A 27,160-nucleotide genomic window follows, 5' to 3' on the forward strand; every position below is an offset into this window, starting at 1 on the left:
AGGGCTCCAAGATGATGGAGCGCAGAGAAGCGGGAAGCAGCCAGGCCAAAGCTGTTCTCCAGCGTTACTTACGTTGTGCGCTCCGGCTGCTGGAAGAGAGAGGACCCGAGTGGTGTCAGCACTGGGGGTGAGCAGGGAGCACAGCTCGTGTGTCAGGGTTAGCGCAGGGCAGGCCAGCTGCAGAAACACGGGAGAAACGAGCCACGAAGCAAAGCTGCTGTCAGCCACCAACTCCACAGGTCATCAAGACAGAAATATTTGACACAGGCTTAAAAATGAGTCCCAGGTGCAGTTTCTTTACAAATAAATTCTCAGTATGACTCAGCAAACTGAGTGCTGGGACAGCTTAAATCCCAGGATAGGGCTTTTCTTTCTGTTCTTCCTACTGAGCCAAATTCCCCAGGGTCAGCTGTGAGCGGACACTCAAATAGAGGAAGAAAACTATGAATTTCCACCTAATCGCAGGCTGCCCATGCAGGGCGTAGCTGAGAACCGTCAACTGATTCAGGACTGGGTGTTCACAGGAAAGATTTATACCCCTCTCCTCTTCAAATTTTGTGTGCAATGACCTGGCTCTGCGGCTGCAGCACTGAACAGCTACGGCTTTGGCCAAAAATTGTTCGCTGCAGAAACAACTGACACCATCCAAAATGCCATCGCCTCCATCTGTTCCTGGAAACCAGCACCAGTCCCTAGGTGCTGGCACGGGCTGGGCGTGCAGAGGCTGAAGCCGCCAGCCCACACACGCAGCGCTGCAAATGTGGGTATCGCCAATTTAAAAAAAAAAAAGGTGCATTATTTATATAAGAGTGACGTAGAATATTTATCTTCTTTATATTAAGGAACAATCCAGCTGCAACTCAGTGGTCCATCAATTCTACGTTCTTGCCTATTATTGCAGGCTTAAAGACCGCATGTATTGAGCTGGTTTTGATAGCTGCCTCCAAATTTCCTCACGGGGAGCAAAAGGTCAAAAATTCTCTGTGGCAACAGACTCAGACCATAAATAAAGCAAGCTTCTGCATTGCCTGTTTGAGGATTTGTGTGGGTTTTGATTTTTTATTATTTTTTAAAAAGACAAAGGCCACAGAAAAAAAAAAAAAAGCCAGAGCAAGGCTACTGCACAGCCAATTTGACAGCCAAAACAAATTTCTCAGCCTACAGGAAAGCCCAGCAAACAGCTGAGAGCTTCACACTCACTCGTCGGAGCAGTCAGGGTTAAGCAGACAGACACAAACACATCTGTAGCCCACCCTTTCACCCCCAACAAGGACTGGAATTAATTCCACGCACAACAGCCACCCAGGTGTCCCCCCGAGGAAGCGGGGATATTGGCGTAAGGACAGGCAGCACAAACCCTCGCCGGAGCTGTCGGCACACCACGACAGCTGGTTTTACGCCACCCCTGCTGCCGCTGAAAGGGTTCAGCGGGAGGCCGCTGTGAGCTGACACCCTATGAATCTGTTCCTGCCCTGCAACAGCCATTTGGGAACCAGTTTCAAAACTCTGGGTGCCCCTACGAGGGCCGCCTGACCCAGCGAGGGGCGCAGCATGGGCCTCGGCTGACATACAGCTGCTGAAGGGGGCTGGGGTTGTTTTTAGAGATTTCTCTTGCTAGGAAGGAACTTGGCTGGTGTCTAATGTTTATTCCCATCATGATGCTTTATCTGGAAGAACTTCCACTTCAGCCTATTGTTCTGGTTTACAATTAAACCCTGCTCACCTCGTTCCTCCCTGCCTGTGACTCACTGCTTCCCTAACTGATGAAGGAGGCAAGAAGCCGCGCAGCAGCAAGGGACCGCTCTTACCTGCTCGTGTTCTTCCTCTTGCTTTTCTCCTCCCAGGGTGACTGCCCTGGCAGACGACAGTCTGTCACAAGTGAATCTCTCCTCTCTGCAGGAAGACGTGGGTCTATAATTGCTCCAGCATTATCATTATTTGCCTCACGCTGCCCAAAATGTCAGTAACTGGATGCAGTTGGAAAATGTTTCTGCTGCCCCAGTGAAAGGGCAGGGCTGTCCTGGCGCTGCCGATGTCGGAACTGCGTGCTTCCCAGGGAAGGCAAGTCGCTGCAGCGTGATAAACAAGGACAACGTTGCTAAGGAGAAATACGCTGGGTAAGAACAGCTTTTCTCTTCTGCAGCAGCTTCCATGCACTGAAGCAGCATCTGGGGGCGAGGCAGGAAGTCAAAGAAAGGTAAATAGTGAAACAAATGAACTTGGGAAGGGAAATGGAGAAGTGGGGGGGAAAAAAAACCAAACAGAAATTATCTGTCAAACCTTCCAAGACTTGAGAGAGGGAGAAAGAGCCAGCTGTGAAGAAAAGAGTGGAAACAAGAGAAGACCCAAGTTATGTGAACACTCGTTTTCATCAGTCTCTAAGTTGGTGCTTTCTGGTCCAACAGCTACAAAGAGTAAGGCCATACCAATTAATAAAAAAATGATACTTTATTTTAAATGCAGCTACTGTCATGAATCATCAAAATAGACTTTGTAATAGTTACTTTGTTTTAAATATGAGGTGACGAATGACCGCTAAGAATTTAAACTACATGAAATGTCCTAAAATTGTAAATTAAAAGAACTAAATTTAAATATTACAAATGACAATTTTCAGAAGATAAAAGGGAATAAAAGTATTTTCCAGAAAAAGTAAAATAATTTGGCCAGTAAAACCATACTAAAAATGTAAATTAATGAGATACTGCACATGAAATACTTGAAGAGGACTCCTTTCTGTCATTGTCATTTAAAAGATCCACAAAGCTAAAATCTCACAATTTAAATTACATTGCTCTAATAATTTCTCTTACTTAAAAACAGTTCGATAATCCAAGGAACCGCTGATAAATTGCACTTCTACGTGTTGCTCTGCAGTGGGGCTGCTGCTATTACTGTTATATCTGACCAGAGACCGGTGACCACCTGGACCTTCTAATGGACACAGCTCTTCATAGCAGAGTATTTCTAAAGGGTCCTTGCAATGGTTGGGCCGGGTGTAGCAGCTAGGGGCTCCTCGCAAAGCCCTCCAGAATGACTTAAAATCATGGCTGAAGGGGTATTGAGTCTTGGCTTAACGCTTCTCAGCCGCATCCTCGCTGTCTCAGCTCTCAAAATGCCACTGCTGAGGAAGGGACCCATCGCAGATGGCCATGGTCACGTAGCCCTTGTGGCTAAGCGGATCCACCACCTTCATGCACTGCCCCACGGAGACCTGGTAGAGGCGGTTGTTTTTCTAGAGGAGAGAGAAAGACAGATGGGATTTATTTATTAAAAATTCTGTTCTACTCCACTGTCAAACCGAAGCCAAAACCAATGCTTAAGGGGAGAGGATGCTCCTTCCTGACAGATAAGCCTTTCAGCAGCCTCTCTGACACACCAGACCCACAGCAGCACCATTTAAAAGCCAGAGTACAGCACATCCCGTGACCACGTTCAGACCTTGAAACGAAGGCTCTCACATCCTTACAGGGACCCAGTTTGGATTTTGTTTATACCACAGTCTCGTAATGAGGTGGAGGGATGATCAAAACCGTTCCCCAGCACTCAGCAAAGAGGGAGACCACAAGGCTACAGCGCGGCACAGCCAGGTCCCTGCTCTGCAGCTGGCCAAGCCGTAGCAATGCCACTGCCCGCAGCACCCACATCCCAGTAACCACGGCAAGGCCAGACCCTAGCCAAGTGTGAGAAGGAAACAGATCCTTCTCCTCTTTTTTTTTCCCCCCAGAAGACCCTGTCATCTCCCCCCACTAACAGATTGTTGCAGCTGCTTTGGGCACTGTGACAGCCCCTGTTCTATCTGGAAAGGGCTCTCTGCACAACCCCAGCAGCTCCTGTGGGCAGCAACCTCCTGCTCTCCTGCATAGAGGGAGCAGATAGGTGAGAACAGCCGCACCGGGCTCTCCGTCACTGCTTATGGACACAAGCAGATCTCCAGTGAAGTGGAAGAACATGGCAAGAATACACAACACTCCTCCAGAATAACCCCCTCACTGAGTCTTGTACTGTAACTGACAGCGCACAGTTGTCCTTTCTCTGTACCAGTGACTCACACACCTAATCTATTTCCCCTTGCTCCCACAAGTCTTCACTTTTCTAAAGAGTCCCAGCCTGCTCGCATATTCCTCATGTGAAAGGTGCCCCATGCCTTTGATTTGCCCTGCCACCCATCTCTGAACATTCTCCAGTCCTAATTTAGCCTTTCTGAGAGAAGGCAACCAGCATGGGCAAACTACAATGGTGCGATGACATTTTTCTGTTTTGGTTCCTATTCCTTCCCTAATAAATCCTAATATTTGATTCACTTTCCTTTGTGCCGAGCACCAATCTGACACTGTTAGAGATCCACCTCCCACATGCTCAGTGAAAATGCTCAAAGCCCACATTTCACACACGCAGCCCAGATTCTCCACCACCACCACAAGTATCCCCTAACAGTTACGTGCATTGAATTTCAATGGCCATTCTCTCAGTCTCGTAAAATCTTTGTCCACTAGCTCAAGCTGAAGAACCCTGGATAATCTCTTATCAGCAGCAGAATTTTTAAGTTCTCAACTCCCAGTACCATTTGTGGCTGTGGCACTGCTGGTGCAAGCATCAGACACACACAACGCTGGGCTCACGCAGTATCTGCCTCTGTATCTCCAAACCATCCTGGACTGCAACAGCCTTCCTTATTTGACTCAACTTAGGAACTCGTGCTGCCAACGAGCAGCATGCTATGAACCCAAGACAGTTTATGCAGAGCTGTCCTGGAAGGGCAATAGGCAGTTCTGGCACTGCCCTCCTCTTTATTAGACGATGTTTGTACTACAGACTCACTGCTATGCTGAGGGCATGTGAGGGAGCAGCCTCTGCGTTAATACGCAGGAGCCAAAACTCGTGTATGCAGCGCTGGCTCAGTTTTGTGAAATCAGCCACTTGAGACTCTAAGTGATTAAACTAACGCGATGCAATTATAGGGCAGACACGACAGCAAAAAAACTCCTCTGTCAATCCTCAGCTCTGCCCTGTGCATCTTCAAGCACTAAGCAGAAATCACCACATGGACTGCTACCATCTCCAAGTCCTGCAAACACAACACAACAAAGAGCTGCAGGGTGGATTTTGTTCTCCCTGGCATATGTTCATGAGCCACAAGTGCTGCGGGTGGCTGTGACAAGCAGAAAAAAGGCTAAACAGGGCTGTAGAAACCTTCCTGTGTTGCAAAGGAAAGGGCCTGCATGTTCCAGAGCTCAGCAAAAGTTTTATTCAGGCTGAAATGCAGCCACCAAAGCCCATGTAACTTTTGTACAGGCTGCCTAGAATGTGGGCTGGGCCTAGTCCAGTACAATTGACTTGGTACATCTGACATTTAGTCATAATTAAACTCAACCCTGATGTCCTGTTAGTGCTATTATCACTTATTGAGACATTAATTACAAGCAACATGCTATAGGCCAGACACTCCACTTACCCCGAACGTCCACTGCTGTGAGCCGCCGGACCCATGGCATTTCATGAGACGAGGTGGATCGGACGAGCGAGTTTCCGAAACATCCAAGCAAAGGAGATTATTTAAAATCAGCTCATGATCTTCATTGTAAATCCAGACCTGAAAGAGAAGATAAAAAGACATTTATCCCAATGTTTCAGGGCAGGTGCCTTGCATCTTTTGTTCAGCTACAGAGAAGGTGCTTTAGCATCTTGGTGTCATGAGACATGCCTTGCAATGCGCACTGCCTCTTTGCTGCCTTTTTTCCAGCAACTGAAATGCAGCTGTGGTGCTCTATTGCCTTCCCAACATCACACAGCATTACCCCATACAGAGGCACTAAAAGGACCACTTATGGTTCTGCCCTGTAACTAGCGTTTTTAAAATTAAGCAGCCCCCATATGTTCCTCCTGTCCAGGCAGCTAGACAAGATAACGTGACAGGCAAGCAGTAGATCTCCAAGCAGGTGACCAGCCGCTCTCTGAGCAAAGTCATTAAGCCAGGCAGTAAATCTCCTTATCCAAAGATGATCCTTCACTCATGAAGAGGGGGCTGGTGGATTGCCTCAGCTCCACACACGGAGCCAGTATGGGGGGCAGAGGTGGATGCTGGGTGACAGCAGGTGGCCCAAGAGCTGTGGGGAAGTAGCTTGGCAGGCACGCAAGGCCAAAAGGTATCTCCAATCTTCTCTGAAACCGCTGCATTTGTCTATAAACATATAGGAATTTATTTAACATAGTGCTCTGGGGTCGGCTTGTAGATCTAAATGATGAGAAACCAAAACCAGGTGCGCAAATTCTGGTGCCAGGTAGCCCACATTAGTCTCCACACTGGTCCCTGGGTCCTACTCCTTGCAGCTGGTGGCCTGGTGCTCAGAGATCTTTACTCAAGCAGATGATCACCAGCATCCAGGTGTTATCAAAACTTTCCATACTGCTCTCCAGGGAGTGAGAAAAGTTGCTGCTTTACCATTCCCATGCTGAAACTACATGCTCCATAACTGACAGGTTTATGGCCTTCTCTGCTCCCCAGCCAAACTGCTTTTTCTAGCTGTGCCGTGCTTACAGGGAGACCACCCCTCTCCGTTTCACACCCACTTTGTATTGGCTGAACCAACACGAAAACGTCTTGATCTGGACCTCAAGAACCTATACAATATCGTAGCAGCTCACATAGCAGTGGGAACTGAATTCAGCTCCTCTCTGGGGCCCAACTGTACAAAGCAAGAATGCATTGGTTCACATTTGCAGGTTCAGCTGCATTTGGTTCCTGAATATACATGACATTAGAGGAGTTTCTCTGTGATCACACTGAAAACCACCATCACCTCTAACAAGAAGCAAGGATACACTCAAGCTGTCAGTTTGTCCTCTCCTATATGCTACTTTAGCAAAAGCAGGCATTTTTATTGTTGGCATAAAAAAGTGTCAGGCACCCTCAGTTGCTGCAGTTCATGCCCATACCCTGCTGGCTCCCACTGCACTGGGCTGCCTAAACCTTGCTTTGGAGCAATGCATGTCTGGCACAGCTGAAGGTTCCTTGAAGCTGAACCATCAGCCTGGTCTAACTGCAGGAGCTGCTGGTCCTCCCTCCCTCCTTCAGTGCCTTCAGGCCTGCAAAGACTTGGGCCAAGATGAGTTAGGTGGAAGACCTGGAGCTCTCATAACGCACAGGAGACTCTACGCAAGAAAGCAAAGAAATGAAGGAACTTTGGTGTGTGCAACTCAAAACATCCTGGGTTACGTAGGGGTAGGGAAAAGGAGAAGAAAGTATCTGAAAACTGTAACTGCAGTGCAGGGAAGATACTGAGACCATCTGGCTAAACACCAAACTACTGCTATTCTGAACGCGCCGCGGGGCCCCTGCAGTCACACTGCACCTGGACAGTATCTCCCAACCTCTCGGGATGCTGAGCAGGCGACACCATAGCTGGCCAGGTCTCTTGCTCTGCTGCCATTCCCAGACCTGACACCAGGCTGCTTATCCACCTCACTTGCCAGCATCAACCCCTTTCCCCTGACTTCTGACCCTGTGAATGAGAGGGAATCGAGCCCCTCATAACCGTACCAGAAGTACCTACAGGCACACCAAGTTCTTCTGGTGCACTCTTCTTCCAGCCACGTTTTGATTTCACAAAAGCTCAGTGCTGCAGTAACCATGTCTGCTCTGTGGGGTTTTTGGTTTTCTTTTTTTTTTTCTCACTAAGTCTGCATGAGTTTCACACTTAAGAGTACAGAATATCAAATTCCAGGCAGAAAAGTCAGGCAAATAGAACAAATTCTGGTGGTGGGGTTGGGTTTTTTTTGTCTGATGAAACTAAAAACAGCCTTCTGGAAGGAGCTGTGATTCAGGACACTGCCTCAGTTGGACGGCATGATTGAAAAGCATACAGCTCATTCATTATCACAGTGACTATTATAATACAGTGAAGGCCTCCTTTGAGGAAGTGCAGGTATTATATTAAAATTTGCCCTAACCTCAGGCATTCTCTGCCTTCTAACGTACTTTTTCTGTTTAAAACCTGTCATAAGAAAGAAAGCATGGCAAGATTAAAGAGGAGAGAATGGAGAAATAGCAGGACTTGCCAGAAGAGTATTATTATTAAAAGAAGAAGAATGATGGAGCCAAATGCAAACAACAGATGAAACTGGTAAGAACTGAGAGAGAAGACTGCAGTGACACAGGGAGCAGACCTTTAATCAAAAGCTGAGTAATGGCAAAGAACACAAAACAGCAGTTAAATCCAGTGTGATACTTCTCCAGAAAGGCTTATACAAGATGGCCAAAATTAATTTCAAACTAATTTTGTGTTTGGTATAGAAAACAAAGGAAAGAGGAAAAAAGGCCCAAATTTGGGACACATTATGGTTCCAAATTCAAATTAGAGTATCAGTATGAACTTGCAGATTATTAAGAGATTCAAGCACGAGGAAAGCAAAGCCACCCCATGGGGGGGGTACATAACTGCAAGCCTTTGCATACTCCAAAATTTATTAATTACTTTGCTGCTGAAGACTGGAAGGATGATGTTTAGCTCTTGTTGTTACAGGCTATCAGGAGCAACAGCCCAGTATAGGAAGGAAAAATCTCCTGGCAGCCAGCACACTATCGAAAGTCTATCATTAATAAGGTGCCTGCCTAAGATTTATACCTCAGTTCTGAGTGATGCTTTGTTTTATCCTCCTAGGTATTTTCTACAGAAAATGCCATTTTAAAAATTTATTTTATTTAATAAAAAAAAAAAAGGTAACAGGCAAGGTGCAGGGTATTTTCATCCTGCATCTACCTCCTAACATCTAGGAGAGCATCACCGTCAGATTTCAGTTTCTAAAAATGGAATTGTGCCCAGCTCCCACCACATAAGAAAGCAGCACCTTTAATTGCTGTCCCCCAGAGACACACACTAACAACTGATCTGCTCCACAGATCTAAGGAAAATCACTGATCATTTTCACTGGGTCAAAAACACTGGGATGCAATTAGAATATAATGAATTGTTTCTGTTTTTAAATAAAACCTAAATGGCAGATGTTATGGAAGAACTTCTGTCCATAGTGAAATTGATCAGGTTTGGGGTTAAATAAATGATTTAATTTGGTGAATGCTGTAGGATTGGCCTCTTTATAGCAGCTCTTTTTTCCCTGCCTCTCAACACAGGCAACAGGATAAGAGGGAAGGTGCAAGGACCCCCTCAGCCTTGGAGTGCAGGGGCCCATTCAGCTGCCGACTGACCCTTCTGACGTCTTAGATGTCCCCAGAACACCTCGAGATCTTCCTTCAAGCAAAGCATCTCAGATTTGGTATTGCTCGGATGTCTGCCCAAGTCTCCCGCCCACCAGTCAATGCCTTCACCTTTGGCTACAGGGGCACAGAGGTCCTGCTCATGCTTCGTCACCCAGACTGCAGTAGCTGGTTCAACTTTCCCATAGTTGAAATGGGACCCGCAGATCTGGGATCTGGGGTAAGCATTCTCACCGCTACAGCAAAGCTAGCATGTGTATCTTTCTGGTCACCTACAGACAGATGTATAGCACGTGCTAGAGTAGGTCTTGTGGGCAAAATAAATAGGAAGAGGTCCAAAGTATGAACTCTGTTAGTATCAACCTTTTTTTATACAGGTGCAGCTTAGGAAGAACTGGATTTTGGATTCAGTCCCCTCAAAAAGTAGTTCAGACTATTTACAGATTTAAGACTGAGGTTTCCTAGGGCTTCTAGTACCTCTAGGATTTTACTTCACCCCCATATAACACAAACAAATCACCCAGCCTTCTCCTTGATTGATTGCTAAGACAACTTCATTAATCTCATTTACATACAGATAGGCAAGTAGAAACAGGGCTTCTCCTCATACACAGCCTAACGAGCAGTTTCAGTGATGACTACAGTCTAACTCCTTGCAAGGACAGCAGTGTGACAGTGCTGAAGACCGGAGAGTGGAGCTTTTTTGCTCTCTCATTTTACTAATACTTGGATTTCCTGACTGGTTTCAGGTTGCCACTGTTGGTAAAGGAGGCACACTCCCTCCATAAACACTATATCACACTGATATCCCTCTGGGATTATTTTTTACCGTAATAAAGAGATACGGGGCTGTGTTACTGCACTTTTTTTTTGTGAAAGATGAAATTATTCCTACAGTAATATTAGTTAATGTAAACAGATAACAGCTAGCTGAACTACTTCAGAGGAAATGCAAGTGAGGAAAGGGCTCAAATGGTGCCTCATCATCTAGAAGAATGGCCCATACTATCATTTCCTTTTGAAACATGGAGTTAACTGTAGAAGATTTTGAGTCTAGTGTCAATATAGACAACAAAACCTATCACCCGACCTAAGGAAAAACAATAAATCAAAGAATCTGTCATGGATAGAAAATAGAAGCTCACTGTTCCTAGGGAATAAATATTTCAAAATGATGTCAAATAAACCAGGAAGCATCAGCCTACACTTTGGCTTTCAGAGTGCAGTGGAGTGTAGCAAAAGGCATGGCTGGCCAACTGGCAAAGCTTTGTGAATATACACTCTTTATTTGGTCTGCAAATTGCATTAGCACTAGAGGAATGCATTGAAAAATTTCAGTAAATACAAGACAGTAACTACTACAGAAACAGCCCTTTGTGTGAAAGAAAATCCCTGCCATGAACCGTGCTGACAGGAGAAGCATTCCAGTCCATCAGTTAAAATCTGTTGGTTAGGTTGGCACTACTGTATTATTCTGTCAGACAGTTTTTTAAAAGACAAATTCAGCTTAAGAGCACAAAAAGTGGCCTCAGCACTAAGGAAGAGATATGCCTAGCAATTTGCAACACCACAGCTATCTGCATATACTTCAGCTCCTATTATTATAGATAACAATGACATCACAGCACCAAATTACTTGTGAAAATCATCAGGAACAGCAAAGTTTGGTGGTCTATAATCATTATTTTAAGCTATTGCTACCCTGAAAACCCAACGTCCTCCTGAATGTCATTCCAAAGCAGATACATACTTTGTTTCACAGTTCAGTGTGTTGCTGATGTTTTATGACAATTGTTAGAGGGATCAAAGAATTGTGTTCCTTGAATAGTTCATGGAAAAGCAGCAAGCAGACCGAACTTGCACATCTTCACACTCACTCTAGACATGTGTTGTATAAGAAAAGCAAACTAACAGCCATGATCCAGAGGTTTAAGGAGAAAGATGTTACAGAAGAACTGCACATGTGAGCACATCCTTCTAGACTCTGACTCTTGAACAGTTTATAAACGTAAGAATACATGCTTTACAAAGTGCTACAAGAGTGTTAACAGAGCTTTTCTGAAATTCCCTGCTCACATCAGTTATCTTTTAAAGGCCCAGAGCACAGATGCACATGCTTAGACACCTTAGCACCATCCACAGCTGGAATGGCAACAGCCACATTTTTAAATCTTGATATATTGCTAAGTAAGAGAAAAGTTAAATTATTGAAATGAAGTAAACACACAGAGGAGAGGTTATGACAACACAGAAAGTAAACCCTAAGAGTCAACCTAGCATATCTGAAAACAAACAGTAGAAAAAAATCTGCATAATTCAGTGGACTTTAAGAGGAGATTTTCTGGAAAAGGAACTTGGCTTTAAGCATTTAGGTCAGGAAGAAGGCAAGCATGCAATAGCTACATGATAAACCCAATGTTCTTTTAGCTCTTAGATCACAAACACTCCCACTAGTTAGTCTTTGTTGGCCATTGTGCTTCACTCCAAAACCTTCCTTTTTAGTGTTCTTGGGTTCTTCTCTTCCAAGTTTGTCAGTAACTACTTCTACTCCTCCTCCTTTACAGCAGTATCTAGCCCAAAACCTGCTTCAGCCTCCCTGTCCCCTAATCACTATCTGATTAACCTTGGCATAATGGTTTTGGGTAGAATCTACACCACAGTTTCTTACTTCCACTTTTTAGACATCTCCAGTCTTTCATGATGATCTTTCAATGCACTTAAGTATTTTCTATCCTCCTTCAACACTGAAGATTTTGTGGTATGCACTACCTCGTGGATTCCCAGTTTTGCTTCCAGAAAGAGGTCAGACACACTACTGAATTTCAGGAGAGTGTTTACTTTGGCAATCTTTGCAGTTCCTTCACATGACCACTCTTCAACTACAAAATTTCTCATTCCATATTAGTCTTCTGTTTTCAAAATTCACAATCAGGTCTTCTGCTTCTTCTGTTACTTCAGACCTCTCTTCACTGACCTTCGTTCTATAAGATCCTGTCACCTCTTCTACTTGTGCTATTTCTAACTACAAAATTTTCATCACTTATTCCTAAATTTATGTTCAATCCCCGGTATTATCCCAGACCGAGTATTTCTGTTCCAGTTAATGAAACGTCCTAGTTTTCATTATAACATTTGTGAGAGAGACAAATTTTTAAAATATTTTCTAGATGTGCAGATTGTCATCTTCCAGAGTAACTGTCTGCACTGTATATATTAAGCAACACACCCTTAACTTGCTGCCAGTGGGCATCCAGGGGACAGGATAGCTGTGTACCTGCCTTTCACCAGACCCAACACAGGCTTTCTTATTAGGCCAAAGGCATAAAACAGATGGTTCTAAAGCAAAAATCAGCTGAAAATGCCAGTGGGTTGAGTGTTACCAGAAAAAACAGTCAAAAGCTTCCAATACTCAGGAAGTTTCTTGCTATTTTTAGAAGCAGAAACTGTTAAATGTCATCTTTCTCTAAATTGTTCTCATGTATCTATAGCTAGATTGTTCAAGAGGATATGAAAGAAAGCTGGCTGAATGCATTCTTGGGATTTATTAGGACGAAATAAGTCTAATGGCAGAAAACCATAGCATTGGTTAACGTACTTGGTTGGAGAACAAAATCACTGTGAAAGAAGATAGCGCAGCCACTTTTTTATGAGAACTAATTCCTTAATTTACCACTAGTAAACTAGATTCATGAGAAAAGAAGTCAAAGATCAACAATCAGAGCACTAAACTTGTCTTTCTCAGCACCCAAAGGCTAACTGAAGTTTCTGTCTCCAGGACAAAAATCAGAAAAAGGTTTTGATACGGAAAAACAACAGACTTCCTCCTCCAGCCACGTGGCAGTTCACTATTAAAAATATTGCAGGAAGGAGAGGGGAAACAGTAACTGTGAGGATCCATCTGTTCTTACTGCGGACATCATCTACAGGCAGTCATTTTTGCTTTCTCACTCAGACTGAAAGGCTCAGAAAGCAGCGTAGCACCTTTCACACTGTAAATGTACAATCACTGGTGCCAATCAGCTACCGTTACATTTACACACTCTTTACAAGACTTGCTGACTTTCTTACAGCCAATGGAAGAGATCACATAGGAAAACCTTGATTCCCATTCCAGCTTAAATTCATCCACCCTGAACACAGGGACCTACAATTTGGTCACAGTGATGATCACTCAGTACTCCAGAGGCAAAGTGCAGGGATGCATTGCTTGGTCCTAAGTGGCAACTAGAGACCATGTGTCTAGAGCCAGCCACACTTACCCAGACACTGGCTAACACCCCTCACACTGCCTGCCTCTGTCACATTCAACGGGTGAGGCCACAGGTAGGAGGCAAAAAGTCCCATTAGTTGACAAAGCACACAACTTTTTGTTTGAGACTATCACAAATCATCCTGCTTCTACTGCTGCAGTTTCCATATCCTGGAAACTACTGCCCATTTCATAAATTATCAAGTTAGTCTAGCATAAACCACCTTTGGTAAAGCTACGCTGCATTACCTCCCATGCTCCATTTATTTTACATCTTTGATTACTTTTCAGATGCAATCTAGTTTTTAGACTTGGGTCCCATGGGCTCCTAAATCATAATGTTCTCAATGTAGTTCTTAGCTAGGTAAAAGTCTTTATGACATTAGGTGAAGATCGCTCTACCCTGGAGATTGTTTATCCATGTCCTGAATTTCTGTTGCCTGAAAGAACAGAAGTGAAATAGCAAAGGCTTCATGTATTATAAAAACTCTCGTTAGATTTTCACATCCATCCCCAATTAATTCCCAGATCAGCAAATCACCTGTAGCCAAAGAATTTTCTAAATTCCTTAGAATTCCTTCTATTTAGCAATAACAACAAATCATTCATTAACCCCAAACTACAACCTCTCCAGCAGCAGAGGACTAGTTGTACAGTACACAGAGAACAGCAGGCCAGGAAAAGGCTGCCTTAAATCCCAGTACAAGGAATTGACTGAAAGAGCTTCTACAAATTCTGAAGTGTTAATTAGTGGATTATGAGCCCACCAGGAGCCACTTAAGGATAGTCTTCAGCCACATACAAAGATTCTTGCCATAAAGATAGGGGAATATAATATCCAATACTCAGCATTAGTAAGGTACAGAGCAGTAAGCTCCACGATCTCCTCAGCCAGCCTTGCAGTTTGAACAATACTCTGAAATCAGTCTGCTTGCTGGTGAGATGTTACACTAGGACGTTTTGCCAGCAGGAAAACATATTAGCAATTTGTAAGATGTGAATCACTAGTCAATATACTTAGGAATATCATACCTGGTTTTGATCGTTGTAGTCACATTCCCGAACCACTACCAGGCCTCCTTTATGACTTGGGTGGCCCTGGGCAACCAGGCATTTGTTGGTTTGAAGGTGATACAACTAGGAAAGGAAAACAGTTTGATGGACAGAATAAACAACAAACATTACATACCAAAGGGAACATACGGCAATGCTTTAGAAGCCCTAGAACTCAGTGTGCTCACAAAAAAAAAAAAACAACCCCTTCTTCCTTTTTAAAATACCATTTTGTTTTTCAGATAATTTGGAGAAAAGACAGTATTAAATGGTTCCATTTTGCTTCGTATTTACATCAAGATTTCCTTCTTCATGGTACAACTGCAGTACGCGCAACCTGGCTCAGGACATGCTGGCCATACTCAACTGTCAAGTTGCTTTCCCCTCTTTCACTCTTCATGGAAGTCTCAGGTCCCAGATACTCACTAGCTCAGGAATATTGACTATACTGTATAAACCACATTTTGCTACAGTTTAGCTTGTACGTATGTCTCCTCCTACAGCCTCTCTTCACAAAGCAGGACAGCCTCTTTGGGAAAGGAGAAGGAATTACTTAAATACAAACAACTTTAGAGACTTAATGTTGTTTTCAAATTGAATTTCAAGAGCGTTTAGGTAGCTGAAAAGCCATAGTTATCAGCTATGTTATTTTAATGACAGATCAGGGAAGAAGAGAAAATGTTACAAACACCCAAATGCTCATTCCAGTTCAAATGCACTACCTAGTCTGATTTGGAATAATGTTGTATCAGAGGACTAGATTCAGGTCAGGAGACTGTCCTGTGGTGCAAAACTGGAAGCATCTACCATCAAAGCAAACAAGGAGGTCCTCAGCAAGTTAGCAATCTCTCTCCTGGTTTGGGCAATGATGCCTACCCTGGAAGTCACCCAAGAGGTCTTCTGCAGAGCCTGAAGATTAGGTTGCCCTATTCCAACAGTCAAGAATCATTAAGATCTTGATGTATCCCCACAGAGTTACTCAGCAAGACAAAACACCTCTATTCTGGCTTTAAATTACACGCATGCCCTGAACTAACTGGTGGCAAGCAGAAGACTTCTTTTCAGCCTGATTATTTTTCTTCCCGTGATACAGTGGGGATCAGGCTACTCAGGCAGCAATCACTGCCTGCACATCAAGAACTGCACTGCACACAGCCAAGGGTACAAAGGAGAAAAGCAATTATTCTAGCAATGTCCACAACTCTGCCATTTCCTTCCTCACAGCAAAGGGCCCCGCTCTCTACCAAGCGCATGGGAGTGCATTTGACAGTCACTGGGTGTGTGCATGCGTGGGAGATGGCAGGGCCCCAGATCTGGCATCCACATTAAAAGTAATTATTTCCAATCTGGAGCTGAATGTAGAGGAAAAAAGAATTTGCTGTCCTGAACTCAAGGACAGGCTGATTAATTAGCTAGCTGCATTTTATTATGAAGACTTACATAGCTGTCTGGGCATTTGTATTGATTCAACAGATTTTTAAGAAACCAAAGACACTTCCAGCAATAAAAAGAATGAACTGCTCCATCACAAGATAGCAAAAGTTAGAGAGTGCAAATACCAAATAATATTCTTCACTAAACAACATTTCTGGAAATAGCTGTCCCAAGGCACATCAACAGCCTCCTCAAGTGCACCATGTTTCTCCTGTTCCCTACACACATCTGAAACAAATTACACATAACCTTCTAAGTAATATTTCCTCACACCCCAGAGACTTCTAGGAGAGATCTCATTTTCATCATTCTTCACTCAACAGAAGGCTTTCAAACCATACAGCTACATGAGTTTTATATGATTTTTGCCCTTGTTTTTATTGGCCATGATGATCAGCATTTGATAACACTGTTAAGAACTGTCACAATTTGTGATCATTGCAGTTCTTCCCAGCTGTCAAACCAGCACTTATCTCTGGCCCAATTAGTTTTTGAGAATAAGATGGGATTTGGAGTGATTCATCCCGAATCCTAAAGAGTCTGGCACACAGTGGTGACATTGGCTGATCGTTCTGTTCCTTGTAGGCATCTGGAAATAGTTTATACGATCATCAGAGCCAAAGCTGACTCTCTCACACAATGCTGGGTATAATTCTTGAACCCCGGAGAACAAAGCCAAGGAGCTGCATTTTTCCATGTCTTGTCTCCCCCTTCTTAAAGGGTGCACAAAGTTTTTCTCCAAATTAAGGCATGGGAAATTATTGCCAGGAAGATTTCCCCTTAAGTGCTGTTGAGGGATTCAGATCCCTCAAGTAGCCTCCCCCACATCAGCAATTCCTTAGTTAAACTTCTGTCTGAATGAAAGCAGAAAGCTATTAAATTTAAATGGGGGAAAAAGAAAACAAACAAGGTCTGACTAGGGGAATAACAGCATTTAACAACTAGGGGAATCAGCCCATTGTATCAGTTTTATTCAGGGAAACTACGCATGTTTGCCCTAATAAATAACTTTACAGCTTGGCTGGGATACTATTATAAAAATACTGCACAAATCATGGATTCCCAGATAGCTGCTTCCAAGCAAAAATCTAATGATGTCAAATAGGTTCTGCATGAACTCAGGTCCTCCAGGCTGAACCTACTTGCAGCACCAGCAACTGTCAACAGCTACTGCAGCCAATGTTACTTTGCGGAGAGGGCTGCATCGCTATTTAATGCTTCCAATTATTGAGCTAGAAAGGAATCTGCTAACCATAATCTATGTGCACATGAAATAGTTTATTCCAAGGTCTTCTCTTTCACAGAGAAGACTTTGAGAATGTTGTCTTGGGTTTGATGTTATCCGTTATTTTGGGGAAGCATAAAAAGCACACATCAGACCAATTTGGCACTGGAGAAAACAGATGCAACTGTGTGCTGGCTTTGCCTGCATACAAACCCATAAACATAAGTGTCAGAGCTAAGGCATGAATTTAATCATGATTTCCTTCATGAATACATGTAAAAATTTATCTCTTCTACTTTAAAGAAAAAAAGGAGCAAAACTCATTTTTTGTTCATTATCTAACAGCCTTTTCAGGACTAGAAAAGCCATCATTACTCTCAGATGCAAATGTTCATCTTTGCAGAAAATTATCCAGTAAAAGCAGTGAGTTTGGAAACTAATTACATTGTACTCTTATCATAAACCAACAGAGCATGAATATTTGAGGCCAAATTTCTCTCTATCCAAATCCATCTTCAGAACCAACAGCCATGAAAGTGCATTCTAAAGACATCAAAACATCGCAACTCAGAGCTTTGAGGAAGGAAACCTCACTGAATAGTATCTAGTCTGAAGATGACCTGAAATACAGATCATAGTGAAACTGATTTGCTTTTGTCCAAAGACAGAAATTCTGTTATTTTCAAGACAGCTTGTTGCAAAACTAAAGCTCTATGGAAACAGACCATTTTTACTGTATTTAAGTAAATCTTTCAGAAAGAATCTCATAATTTAAAAAAAAAAAAAGAATTCTGTATTTTTAAGAAAGTTTATCTTACCCTTCCACGCTGGATTATTTTCGGTCGTTTCTGTGCCCTATTAATAAAAACTGGCTGCGGAGCTTTGGCATTGGGCCCAGATATTTGCATCTCAGGATAGATATTATCTAAATACCACTTAAATGACTTGCAGTTCAATCTTTTTCTCAGTTCTACACGGTCGGTAATATTTCCATAGTTCCTCATCCTTAGCTCGGGTCTCAAAGCAAAATATTGCTCCTGTATTTAAGAGAAACAGGTCGGGTACAAGGGGAGAAGAATTTCAGATTATTGATTTCCAACTTTTTCGTGTTTGCAGAACTCCCAAAGTTTCATTTCATTTTGCTAGTCCTTTCAACCATTAAATCTGAAACTGGCATTAGGAAATTCCAGTGTTTAGATTGCCACAGGAGGTGAGATTTATCTTGCCTAACTCTGAGCTAATCTTTCTAGACTGCTTTTTTTGATGAAGACCCTTCTCAAGCATGAATCTGATGACCTTTTTTAGATGCCAACTTGAGGAGGAAACAAATCAGCCCTACACTCCATTGGCAATAAAGGCATCCTAGACTCATTAAGTCAGAAACAAATGTGTATATATCATCATCATTCTCCTCACCTGGCAAAGCTTTCGTTAAATTATTAATTGTAATTGATTGTTTTCACTGTTGTGGGGTTCAAGTGTATTTTGTCTTCCACAGTTTCCACCTTCCAACTTTACAAGTTACCAGGGCAAAAAAATTCCGCATCAGAATAAACCTATAAATGGGACTATCTTGTGAAGTTCAGCGGGACCATGCATTTATTCACATGAAGAATCAGAACTGTCACCTGGGCTTTCTGTCAAGCCCAGTTTTTCCCCTTCATCTGCACCATCTCCAGAAACGCTCCCACGATGTTATTTTTTCATGTTCTAATTTATGATTATACTCGGAATTGTACCTGCTTAGGCAAGGACAGATTAAGATTCCGGCTCAATCTTACGTGCTGTTCAACTCTAATGCAGAGACAATGAGGACAAACAGGAATTCATGAATGTACAATGTGGCATGAATACTATTACCAAAACTAGAAGAAAAATCTCCTTGTAGAGTCTTTAATTCCAGCTAGATTTACTGAGCTCATAGAAGAGGCATTGTATTTGCACATTAAGTCGTTTACTAGATATTACTTAGAAATCAGTTTTCAGGGCACTGAGCTATGGTATTTTGTTGGATTAATCTCTAGCAGACATCTGGAATGCACTTACTGTAATGTGGTTCTAACAGTTTTCAATTACCTACTGCTATCTCTGATATTCAGATGACAGACAATGCCATTTCAAGATAAATTACATATCTGTCGTTATCGAGATCTTTGAGTATTTGGATGCACTTGATGTATCACTGGTATATTAATAGCAGAGGAAGGGGAAGCATTAAGTACATTGGACTGTTGGACAACTCTGAGGAAGTTCAGAGATAGACTGGACATGACTATCAGAAATCGGTCCGCTTCAAAAAAGTTGCTCTGCTATTCCAATTGCCTCTTTCCTGGATAAAATTCAAATGTTAGTATCCTACCTTTTCTGCATTATTTATTTCTGTTGTATACATGAACTTATTTCTTTTACATTTTGCTTTTGACAGTTATGAAAATTTTGCTGTTTGCCTTCCATTATGCAATTTTATTTATTAAATATTGATATTTGCTCTCTGCTGCAAAACAGGTCCTTTAAGTCTTATCTTTGTACTATTCATCATACAATCACTTCAGTAAATTATACAGGCCCTAAATATTTTCATTACACTTATAAAAACAAAAATATTTCCAGGCTTGCCTTCCATACATAAATCTGTCATAATGACAGTCTCTGGCAACTATCAGAGAATTAGATTAGAAACAGCTGGAAACATTCAGGACAAATCTGTGATAAAAGACTGCTAGAATCAGCAGTTTTAAGTCCTTGTTGGATAAAGTAGTATTAGCTGGAAATTATAACAAAGAATCAATTCCAAGCTTCAGAGAAAGCCATCATTAATCACAAAACAACTGTGCCCAGACACCAATAAAAGGGAAAGTGATAGATCAAATCTACCAATGCATTACTGAGATGGAGAATGGAGATAAAAATTAATGACCCTTAATAGGTTCCTCAAACTGACTGAGCATCAAGATAAAGGATAGTGTTTGAAACATAAACCTCTAAAGAATATAAAGTTAATAAATTATGTCTTATATAGAAATTGTAGGGACCACAGGAGCTGGCCACACAGCAAATCCTATGGTCTCACAAGGCAAAAATGTCCTCAAGTATCATAGAGATCAGGGCTTCACAAAAACCCAATCTACATTCAAACGCATCAGTACCAAGACCTGAAGACAAGGAAGGAATACACTTGCCCTTGAATCCAGAAGTTAATCTTGATTCATCTTCCAGGGCAAGACTAAGAATCAGGCTGCTAATTAAAACAGAAAACAAACAACCATTCAAGAAAATCCCTGTCTCGCCAACATGGAAACTACCTGAAGGCATATAGCAGTATATGGCTGCCATGTAATACTGATTTGGACACCAAGCAATGCAGAGCTTACAAGAACTCTTTCACCATCTTTTACTTCATTAAAAAGGCATAAAACTGTATCTCCTGCAGGTAGCAGAAGTAACAGGGAGGAGCCTTGAGCACCCAAAAGCCAAATGACAGTCCTACAGAATTTAGGAACTCACATCAAAATTAACGTTAGGAAATCAGACTACAGAAGGAAGACCCCATTAGAGGTGCTAACGGACCCCACCGTGATACAGTCCTTTGACAAACAAGCCAGTTAATAACCTTATTTCATGACCTAGAATTGTCTCTTACCTTATAGTCATCCATCCACACATGTGCCAGCCTCAGCGAGTTATGAGCCATAGTGTCCTGTCCCCCTGGTGAGCCATAGGGACGCCTTTTACGGAAAATATGTCCCACCCTGGAGCAGGGAATGATCAGAAGTCTACCACCACACATCCAGATCTGTCCATACAAAAGCAGAACATACCTCATTGTACGCATACTGACAAGGCTCACTACCTCCTCCCCTTCTTCAAGGGATACTTAGGTAGGTTTATGCATTATGACAGAATTAGGTGTCAGCAATGTTGTCCTACATGTCATGCTTTCTGACAAATCAAATTATTACATCTTCAGGTTAGAAAAGACTATTTTTGTCATATCATCACACTTTCCACATAAGACAACACGGCTTTCACAAAAGAAATAGTAAATTTTCTAAAATTGTATGCTCTAATGACCTACTAGAGAACACTGAACTTGCAGATTAAGATATCTAAATCGATTTACCTACACGAGAATTACATGTCCACACTTCCACAATACATAATGAAGATCAGTCAATATCACTAAGGGAGCCTGGAGATCTTTTCAAGTATAAGCACTTATTTTACACAGCTGTTTGTTTCTGTTAAGTATATGGGAACTCAGAAATACTGTTCCCATTCAGATGCTACATTTACGTGCCTTAATCCAGCTCCAGTGCACCCCAAATCTAGATTTCCTTCACACTCTACTTCCATTTATTTCTTTAAATTTCTTTTTAAACTTCAGCTTCCAGCAAATTGTCATCATTGGCGCTTTGTTGGACTAAGGGGTCCTCCGATCTCAGAAGATCATCTCACATTAGCAGTTTATAATCAAGTCAATTTAAAACTCGTCCTGGATAAGATAAAGGCCAAACTTCTTTACAACTCTCCCCCAGGGAGATGGAGCTTCCAGACATTATAAAGCTCCCTGAATATCCTCCAATTTTTCAAAGCCCTTTTTATTGAAACTGTGTATTACACAGTAACAATAATTTCCTCACACACCATACACTTCTACTCAGGTATCTAATAATTGTATTTTGTACTGAAGACTTGAAAGATTTTATTTATTCAGTACACACCCCTTTAAAGTCACTCAAATTTATGAGATGCCAGTTCTTATTTTTGAACTCTAATCTTGATTTCTCTGAACACCCAATTTGACAGATTTCTCTAAGGTTTTGGGAGTTGTGTGTTTAGTTTGGGGGTTTTTATGTTAACTTCACTTTTTAATCCCCTTTTCATATTTGTCATGATAGCATATCATTTTCAGGTAGACTCTTGTCAAACCTGTTGATGAATCCACTTTTGTAAAGTGAAGAGGTAAACATGACATCGAGGACAAAAAGTTGTTTTTCTTTCAGCAGAGTAACAGGGAAGATGAGATAAAATACAGGAAGCCCAACAAAATACCAGTTTTGAATCCCCTGATTACGACTTTCTCATTATTTTTCCAACCAAGCTGACTCCTCTGCATGACACTTAATTTAGTTACAAAAAAAATTTACATTTCCAGGCCCTCACAAAGGAGGCTGAAGTGTCTGAAAAGCCCCATACATTTCTAAGGAAATATAATAAGCTTACTTATTATCAATGTTGCTGTGAGCTACACATCTTTTTAACTGACTTGTGAAATTCATCAGACATTGCTTATAAACTCATTTCAGAAGTTTGCATGATTATTTGTTTCTTGTACTTCTCTATAGGTATTATGAAATGTTCCACCAAACAAAGAAAAAAATCACAAACATTTAACTGCAGAGCTCAAAATTCTCTTTAATCTTTCCATTAAAACTTAACTTGAGTATAATTGTAAAGGCAGTTACTGTGCACTGAAGTCATCCTTCCTGGGAATAAAAATGCCAATTTCTGTGTGCAAATAGCTATTCCAGTGATAAAGAAACTGTACATAGGGGAAAGAAGCAGCAAGACACCGAGGTTCCTAGTCCAAATTCACATGAAAGCTAGATTACCCGAAAAGATATTTCCAGATTTTCTCCTCCCCAGATGTCCATGCCACTATCATACTGTCCAAGTTCATTGAAGTACTCGCGATCCATGGCAAACAGGCCTCCAGCCATAGTAGGTGACCTAAAAAGGAACATTGAAAGAAGTTCATTTTCTTACACAGGAAAAAAAAAAAACCCAGTAATTTTAGCTGAATCTGCTAGTCCCAAAACTTAAATTTAGACCTACATAATACAATTTAAATCCTGCAGACACTAGAAATCATCAGATCACATTTCTAGTCTCAAAACATTTTCAAAAGCATTTCTGCAAGTGGTATTTGTGATCTTTCATTATTCCAATACCTATTAACCATATTTCTTTGTATACTAAGCTTGAGGAAAAGGGATAGGACAAAGAAAAAGGAACAAAGTGGCTGTCACCACTTAAAAAAAAAGTAAAAACTTGTGCAAGTTTGAGTCCATCAAGTTTTCTACATTGAAACTTAAGAGCTGCCTTTAATTAGATCTGTCTTTACCAAAAGGTTTTTCCCCTACAGTTGCAAACATGTACACTTGCACACAATAATGTGTTCTTCCCCCTCTTACAGGGGCAAATTATACAGACCAGGCTTGACTGAACTGCAGAAAGAGTATAATCCAGAGTAACACATTACTTTCCCATATTAAATTAAATCGAGAAACAAGGTCCAGATTTAAATTATACAAGCAAGGAGGCTGCTAAAAGAAATGGTACTCCGTCTCATAGATAGACTTTAAATACCAGGAGCAGTGTTGTTTCATCATTGATGCAACGATCAATGTATTGGTAAGTTATTTACAGTTTGTATATTTGCATAGGTGTTCTCTTTGGCATTTCCCAGTTTTTCACCTTGCCTGTGTGTTACTAGAATGGTGCTCTATTCTGTAAAAACAACAGTGTATGATCCCCACTGTACAGTCTTTAGATTGAATTGCTACTGTAACACAAAGTTGCAATATGTGGATGCCCTAGAAGAGTATAAAAAAAAGAGTAAAAACACTACATAAATATGATATGATAGTTGGAACATATGATGGGCTGGGAACAAGATTTTTCCCATCCTTATTAATAAAAACCCGTGATAAAGCCAAGCCTAAGTCTAGATTTCCTTGCTTGGTCTCACACCATTTTCTACTACAGTTTCTGTCACTTTAAAACCTGGGTTGAAAGGTCGCTCTCAATTTTTCCATCCCTGACATCAAAATATCTATTATGAAGGTCTCTAAAATGCAAAATGTAAGACTTTCCATTTGATGGAAAGCCATTTTCAAAGGTTAAATAGCAATCTAGCTTCTTTTTCAAAGCAGGCAGAGACCTCCAACTAGGAAAAGTCTCTTTCACACTCAGAAAATGTAATCATTTTAGATTATTAGGCTCCCTTTAACTGTAAAGTTCTCTGCCTTTTCCATGGGAGTTCTTCCTAAAAGTGAGTTGAAGGAATGCAACAACAGTGTTGAACACAGCAAGAACTAACCTTCAGGCATTCCCCAGATTAACTGTGAGAATAGTTCTTAACAGAATAAGGATTTTAATACTTTCTATGCAGGTTCCCCATTCATGTTTTTCCAGTCTGTCCTTTCCCTTCTGGCTTCAGAAACTGCCACAGTGGCACCTCCCAAACAAGCCAGTCAAACTGTTAGGTAACTTAAGAAGTTTCCTGGCTTCTCAGACCAAATCTTGTGATGGATAGACGTGGAAAGACTAACTGCAGAGCTGTCAGATAACAGCAGAGAACCTTGTCCTGGAGCTGCTTGCATCAGCCCAAAATGCTCTTCATTTACAGTCCAAGAAAAGAGAATGAAAGAGAGATGAGACCGCCCAGTTACTGATTCACTTTGCAAATCTTATAAAAGTACCACATGATCTGCAAGGAGTCTGTTTGTAAAAAAGGTAAAGTTCTTTCACCTTACAAACCTGAATTCTGTACCGAGGTGGATACCTGCGACTAGAAAAAGCACAATCAGCTTCCTGCTATTGCTCTACCGGCACTGGCCCTTCTCATGAAGGGCTTCATGCTGGGACAGCTTCTATTCTCATGTCTGAGCCGTATGTGCCTGCTACTAAAAAACAGGTGTCTACTGACATCATTTTATAACAGTTACGTGTCCAGCAAGAACCAGATATTGCCAGTTCTGTACAGGCAAGACAGCCATCATTGGTTAAAAGATTAAGGAAGGTAAATTTCAAGTCCTAGTGTTAAGCTTTATCAAGACTTTTGTTTCAGAACAACCCTCAAAAGACCACAAAAACAATAGGGACAGACTTCCAACAGACAGTTTTAGGCATTTGCCACATTGCGCAAAGAGACAAGTAATCTTTTAAAGATGGTTTTCACATCCATGTGTGTTCATTTAGGATGCTTTATGACAAAATAATTGCTTGTTTGAGGAAAATGTAAGTGAAATCTAAAGCAAAAAAAATGACGTTGACATAGAAAATTACCATATGCTCTTATGTTCTCTGCCATCAGCTAGGAAACCACCTTTCTATTACCACAAAAACATATTTTCCCAATCTAGCAATTCTTTAGCATTTCATCACAGAAATTATAGAGCCTATATTAGTGAGCTATGCAGGCTATTGCACAAAGGCGGTTATCAAAATCATCATTAAGCCAAACACATTGACAGACTGGAAACAAACATCTATGCATAGCTCAAAAGTAAAATTACTGGACAGATTTAATACAGAATAGCATAAGCTGTTTAAGACTTTTGTCTTTAGCAAAAGCTGCTGTTGTACAAGTGTTCTCTAAAAGTGTGCTTTCTTGACCTAGTAAGACAGATATATCTAATTCATGATTAAATGCAAGAAATTAAACTGAAATAGGTAATAGTAACCAAAACTATTTCTAAGTAAAATAAACAAGTCGGTATCTGACAGGTTAGGCATCTGCTTCTAAAACCGCACACCCAGATAACACTCCATAATGCTTAAGAAGTGCTTCTGATCATCCATATGTTACACAGAGCTTCACACCACATAGGAGGAACCTTACTTGATTGGAGCGGTGGCTCCCTCGGGTCCTTCCAGTTCTGACAAAGGAACAAGATCCCACTTAAAGTGCAGGCCCCAGTTAAACCCTCCACGCACAACCGGGGAAGAGCTGTAGGTAAGCGTGTCAGCACTGATTATGTCAATCACAGGGCACACCACAGTCCTGCGATCTTCTCTGATGGGAGTCAGCAGAGGTTGTAACCACATCTCGTTCACCTCACAGTGACTGTCCAGGAATACCAGCACTTTCCCTACAGAGGCCAAAGCACACAAAATAAAGATCCATGGTAGCATGAAACACGCAAGCGCATACGCAATTATATCGGCAGCAGCGTATCAGCAGTATCCTCACCACCCTGTGTAACAGAGGGGAAACACCACCTGCAATTGGAAGCACTGACAAACCAGAGACTCCACAGGGATTAGTTCAGTCACAAAAGGCAGAAGGTAGATCATGACTATTCACATTCAAGTAGGCCATTATTTGCATTTCTTTGACAGGGTTTTATACTCATCAAATTTTCTACCCAGATTCAGCAGAGCTACTGTACTTTAAATGAAACATCATCAGACCAGCACTCTAAGAGTCAGGAGGTGCATTTGTCCTAATGCAGAGCACCTCCGACGCCTGAGTTACACTACAGGGATAGATGACAATAACAGATATTGGGCCGGATCAATTATCCCCATGACAAAGCTGGTTTTGTCCGCTGACTGTAATCGCCTTGAGCTCGCTTCATATCACACTTCAGCACCCATCCAACTACTGTTGCAGCTGAGATCTGTGGATTTTAAACAAAGTCATTCTGATGAATTAATCTGCATTCATCCATGACACAGGCCACAACATTTCAAGTCCTGAATATAAAGTAACACAGAGCATCTCCCCATTTCATTAACTCTAGAGTGATTGTGGATTCATACCAGTTTAAAAGGAGAGTGAATGCCCTAAATGGGCATAGCCAAATTCACCAGTATTAGACCAAGCAACACTTCAGTCCCATCAGTTTACATGGGGATTATCTGTCATGGTCAGAGAGGGCAGTTTGACACATGAAGGACCTTCAGGCTCAGCTGGTCGAACAAGTCATCCAAATTTTTATGATCCAACACAAAATTTATGTAATACTAGAATAGTGTGGAAGACATCGGAAAAAGCTTTAAAGAAAACAACTGTGAAACAAACATATAGAACGAGACACCCATTAACAGACAATATTGACTGAGGAGGGAAAAAGAAAAAAAAGAAAGAAAAAAAAGACTCCAGCAGTTCAGAAGAGTAATAAAATGACTTAAAATTGCACTAACTTAAATGAATCCTAGCACATCTTGGAAAGTGCAAGCACAATTTTCTCTCTGG

At 41.6% G+C, this 27,160-nt stretch overlaps 1 protein-coding gene and 1 long non-coding RNA gene across 4 annotated transcripts in view; both read right to left on the minus strand.

Annotated features, from left to right (window-relative positions):
* Nucleotides 1–2,110, minus strand: part of LOC104843215 — a 5,249-nt gene extending 3,139 nt beyond the window's left edge. The window contains exons 1-2 of the long non-coding RNA XR_775537.1: nt 1,809–2,110; nt 73–177 (exon numbers count right to left, since the gene is read on the minus strand). This is a non-coding gene — a long non-coding RNA (uncharacterized LOC104843215). The remainder of the gene's footprint in view (nt 1–72; nt 178–1,808) is intronic.
* A 560-nt stretch (nt 2,111–2,670) lies between these two features.
* Nucleotides 2,671–27,160, minus strand: part of GALNT11 (polypeptide N-acetylgalactosaminyltransferase 11) — a 45,699-nt gene continuing 21,209 nt past the window's right edge. Inside the window, exons 6-12 of one of the 3 annotated variants that reach the window (XM_010586120.1) lie at nt 25,802–26,051; nt 22,788–22,905; nt 20,816–20,968; nt 17,994–18,212; nt 14,496–14,600; nt 5,456–5,593; nt 2,671–3,235 (exon numbers count right to left, since the gene is read on the minus strand). In XM_010586120.1, coding sequence (XP_010584422.1) covers nt 3,104–3,235; nt 5,456–5,593; nt 14,496–14,600; nt 17,994–18,212; nt 20,816–20,968; nt 22,788–22,905; nt 25,802–26,051 — 1,115 coding nt within the window. In that variant the 3' untranslated portion in view covers nt 2,671–3,103. Of the gene's footprint in view, nt 3,236–5,455; nt 5,594–13,835; nt 13,904–14,495; nt 14,601–17,993; nt 18,213–20,815; nt 20,969–22,787; nt 22,906–25,801; nt 26,052–27,160 lie in introns of those variants that run through there. The other 2 variants (XM_010586129.1, XM_010586138.1) reach the window with 2 other exon arrangements.

Source organism: Haliaeetus leucocephalus, unplaced genomic scaffold (assembly GCF_000737465.1).
Source record: "Haliaeetus leucocephalus isolate CR32 unplaced genomic scaffold, Haliaeetus_leucocephalus-4.0 Scaffold0, whole genome shotgun sequence".
Lineage (NCBI taxonomy): Eukaryota > Metazoa > Chordata > Aves > Accipitriformes > Accipitridae > Haliaeetus > Haliaeetus leucocephalus.